Source organism: Helianthus annuus, chromosome 12 (assembly GCF_002127325.2).
Source record: "Helianthus annuus cultivar XRQ/B chromosome 12, HanXRQr2.0-SUNRISE, whole genome shotgun sequence".
Lineage (NCBI taxonomy): Eukaryota > Viridiplantae > Streptophyta > Magnoliopsida > Asterales > Asteraceae > Helianthus > Helianthus annuus.
Genome location: NC_035444.2, coordinates 40352147 through 40356238, shown reverse-complemented (window position 1 = coordinate 40356238; position 4092 = coordinate 40352147). Strand labels below are relative to the sequence as shown.

The following is a 4092-nucleotide window of genomic DNA, read 5'->3' as shown; positions in this document are numbered from 1 at the left end:
TCCTTTGAACTTGATGTTATTTGATTTCTTTGTAATGTTAACAAAAGAATTATGAAATGAAATCGGTTTATTAAATATTGTCACAAATAGCGTTATGATGACTCTAGCAATCTTCACAATTCGTCTCATCCCGATGTTTCCGCCATTGGTTGGGGTGTGACACTGAGCGTCTCCAATACTTCACGTAAATAGATGGCGTGTTCTGCCTCATCCTTTGAATATACCAAAATGTCATCGATGAATACTATCACCGACTTATCCAACATTGGCTTGCAAACCCGGTTCATGAGATCCATGAAAGTCGCGGATGCGTTGGTTAACCCGAAGGACATCACGAGGAACTCATAATGGCCATATCGTGTACGGAAGGCTGTCTTCGGCACATCCTCTTCTTTGACATTCAACTGATGATACCCCGATCTAAGGTCAATCTTAGAGAACCAATTTGTGCCTTGCAATTGGTCAAATAGGTCATCAATTCTTGGGAGCGGATATCGATTTTTCACCGTGAGTTTGTTCAACTCCCGGTAATTGATACACATGCGCATACTCCCATCCTTCTTTTTCACAAATAGCACCGGTGCGCCCCACGGAGACACACTTGGCCGAATAAACCCTTGTCGAGGAGATCTTGAATTCGGGACATAAATTCTTGCAATTCTGATGGCGCGGGCCGATATGGCGCCTTGGCCACATGTTTCGCGCCCGGAATCAATTCGATTCCGAACTCTACCTCCCGTTCTGGCGGTATTCCCGGTAAATCTTCCGGAAATACATCCCATATTCGCGTACCACCGGTATGTCTTCAATCTTTAGCGATCTCTTGTCTGGTTCGTTTGCGTATATCATGAATGCTCTACATTCGTGCCTCATGAGTTTGTGAGCTTTTAGCATCGAGCACATGACAGGATTATCCCTTTTTTCACCATATATGGTAACAGATTTTCCACTTGGAGATGTTAATTTTATCTCCTTGCGGAAACACCCGACTTTCGCATGATGTCGGGATAACCAATCCATCCCGACCACTACTTGGAATTCCCCATCGACATTGGAATCAAGTCTATTGAATATTCTTCATCATCAATGCTCATCTTACAATCTCGACATACATCACACACGATGAAACTTTTATTGTCACCTATTTCTACCTCTAATGGCATAGGCAATTTTGTTAGTACAAAGGAAGGATGTCGAATAAATCCATGCGAAATAAAGGATTTATTCGCACCCGTATCAAATAACACATGTGCAGGAATTGAATTTATAGCAAATATACCTGAAACCACATTGGGTTCCCTTTTCGCCTCCGCTGCTGTTAACTAGAAGGATCTAGCTTTTGCTTTTGGTGTCTCAGTATGTGTATCCTTGTCATCTTTCTTTCCGATCAACTCCAGGCACTCAGACTTCTTGTGGCCCGGCTGATAACATTTGTAACATACCGACACTTTCCCTGGGCACAACGCAGCCGTGTGCCCTGTTTTCCCACAAATAGGACACGGCTTGTCCTTAAACCGGCACTCACCCTTGTGCCCTTTCCCGCATACTTTACAACTGGGCGAACTGCTTTTTCCTTCTTGCTTCTTTGACGACTCAGTCGTACGTGCCTTTTTTATAGGGCTTGGATTAACCACTTGCGCCCTTCTTTCACCCCTTTCAATCTGTTTCTTTAGCTCTATCTCCCTTTCTCGAGCAGTGTTAATAATTTCGGTGAGGGTTCATATTTCGAGGGAGTCATGAACTCCCATACTCTTCGCTTAGCATGTTATAATAAAATACACATTCTGTTCTTCGGATGTCACCAATTCATCACAAAACCTAAGTTTGTCGAGAAAGATCCCCGTGATCTTATCAATAGATTCGCCTTTCTGCCTAAGCTGAATAAATTCCTCTTTGATTCGATTGATAACCGTTTTGGGACTGTGATGTTTAAGGAATGGTACCTTAAACTTTTCCCATGTCATCACTTTTGTCGCTTCACTTCCGATCTCTTTTTTCTTATTATCCTACCAGTCTTTTGCTTGACCTCTCAGCTGACCCGTGCCATAAGCTATGAAGTCATTTGTGTCACAGTGGGTTCTCTCGAACACCCCTTCAATATCACTCAACCATCTTTGGCACACTATCGGATCCACCTCTCCGTGATAGAGTGGCGGTTTACATGCCATAAATTCTTTGTACGAGCAGCCCTTGCGCTCTCCAGATTTTTCCTTAGCTACATTAGCATGATCTTCCAATTTCTTGATTCTCTCATCAACAACCGATAACACCATATTTTGAATCTTATCAATAAAACCGGATAAGCTATTTTCGATTGCCTTTCCTACTTCCTCGGCAATCACTTCTCTCATTTGCTCGGTGACTCTCAGCACCGCATCATCATTACCCTTATCTGTCATCTTTATAACTGATGTTTACATCATGCGTTAAACATTTCATCTATATCATATGGTTTATTTACTCTAGTTTAGTCAAGTTTGTAACTTGTTTTAACCGCTTCTTATTTAATGCACTTTCCGGGTTTGAGTGTGTTAACACACTCTCCCCATGCACGTCCATTCATGTTTCCCTTCTATACTTAATAAATCTAATTGAAACAATTAGCTCTTACCGGATGCTTGATCAAGCTTGAACCGAACACACTTGGTTAACCAACCTTGAGCTCTGATTACCAACTTGTAACACTCGTCTTAATTTCTATTATTTTAATCATAAAGTACGGGGCTTTTTAAACAAAATTGCATATTTAGGAAAAGCTTAGCTAATAAAGTAATATGTACGTTGTGTAGCAAGTCAACATAAGCCACTATCTAGATTAAAATATTCACAACTACTGAGTTTACACAACGACATTTTCAAGACAAGTTTAGAAAAGTGCGGAAGCTTCAAAAATTAGTGTTCGGTTCTTGATTTCACGCTTGATCGGCATCCGTAGCTAACGAGCCTTGACAAGCCCTAATCACCTGGGGTCAAAACCACATAAATAATTAGTTTTGACAATACTAACCGAGCCTTGACAAGCCCTAATGACAAAAACATAACAAAAATAATAAAATTTTGGGTTCAATTCTGTCGCGCCACGCGCCAGACCCAGTCAACATCTTCGCATGCCACGAGCGGCCCCGCGTGTCGCGACAGACCCTTGTGCCCCCGTCGCGTGGCGCGGGGGAGTGCATTTTCCAACAGGTCCAGTTTCTGGACCTGCATTTTGCCCAGCTCCGAAAATTTACTAAAATCCAACTTTAAACCATCATAACTTTTTACTCGGTTGTCCGTTTTAGTCCATTCTTTTTCCTATGAGTCTGTAATAAAATTACGGAACCAACCATGTAGGTTTCACATCACGGAAACCAATTTACATACCAACTATTCATAAAATCCCTGTTTCGATTATCCAACCCATTAGCACTAAGTGCAAAATACCATTATTCAGTTCTAAGACTCTTTGGACATAGTTACCCATTTCCCCGGGCTTATAAACCATGGCGTATCCACGCCATTCCATGGCTTTACGCTCACATTAGAACCTAATGCTTGTTTCTCAAAACTCAAGCATTTCCGCTTCAAGTGACACTTACGATTTATTTTTATTGTTTGACCCGATATCTCGGATTCGTAAACTTAAGTTAACATAGCCAATTCATTGGCGTAGTACTATCCAACACTTAATGAAGTATAAGACTTTCAAGTCTCTACACATATGATCCTTTTAAACGCATCGTTTCGACTCGTTTGGCTATCTAGTGAAAACCATCACTTTGTTGACAAGCCAACCCACTTCCAACCTTTATTTTGACCCGTTTGATTGTCGAGTGAACTTCACCACTTCAAAGACCCATCAAACGCATCTATTACACTACGACGTTATTTATACATTGATCCAAAACATGTATACATAATTTAACGAGACTAAAGTCAAGTACCTTTAGAGCACACCTTTTCCACGCGTATCCCCTCCGGCTTGTCCGCTTGACGACCCGGACTCTTTGCCTAAAGAGTTCAATTTACAATTGATTTAGAACTCTTTTCATAATCATTAACGCATAATTTTCTTATAATAATCAAATCAGCGTTTTCATCCAATTTTTTACA

General features: G+C 41.1%; 1 protein-coding gene across 1 annotated transcript; it reads right to left on the bottom strand.

Annotated features, from left to right (window-relative positions):
- Positions 1 to 1322: 1322 nt before the first annotated feature.
- Positions 1323 to 2351, bottom strand: LOC110867137. Its single transcript, XM_022116273.1, has 3 exons — positions 2011 to 2351; positions 1780 to 1920; positions 1323 to 1683 (listed from the first exon to the last, which is right to left on the bottom strand). Exons 1-3 carry the CDS (start codon positions 2349 to 2351, stop codon positions 1323 to 1325), a joined length of 843 nt encoding a protein of 280 aa, XP_021971965.1.
- Between the last annotated feature and the right edge of the window lie 1741 nt (positions 2352 to 4092).

Bases quoted from the DNA above. Each gene is read 5' to 3' on its own strand.
- LOC110867137 (XM_022116273.1), bottom strand. From the start codon at position 2,351: ATGAGAGAAGTGATTGCCGAGGAAGTAGGAAAGGCAATCGAAAATAGC. The intron at 1,921-2,010 runs GTAGGATAATAA...TAAACATCACAG, and splicing joins AGAGGTCAAGCAAAAGACTG to TCCCAAAACGGTTATCAATC. The intron at 1,684-1,779 runs GTATTTTATTAT...TGCTCGAGAAAG, and splicing joins ACATCCGAAGAACAGAATGT to GGAGATAGAGCTAAAGAAAC.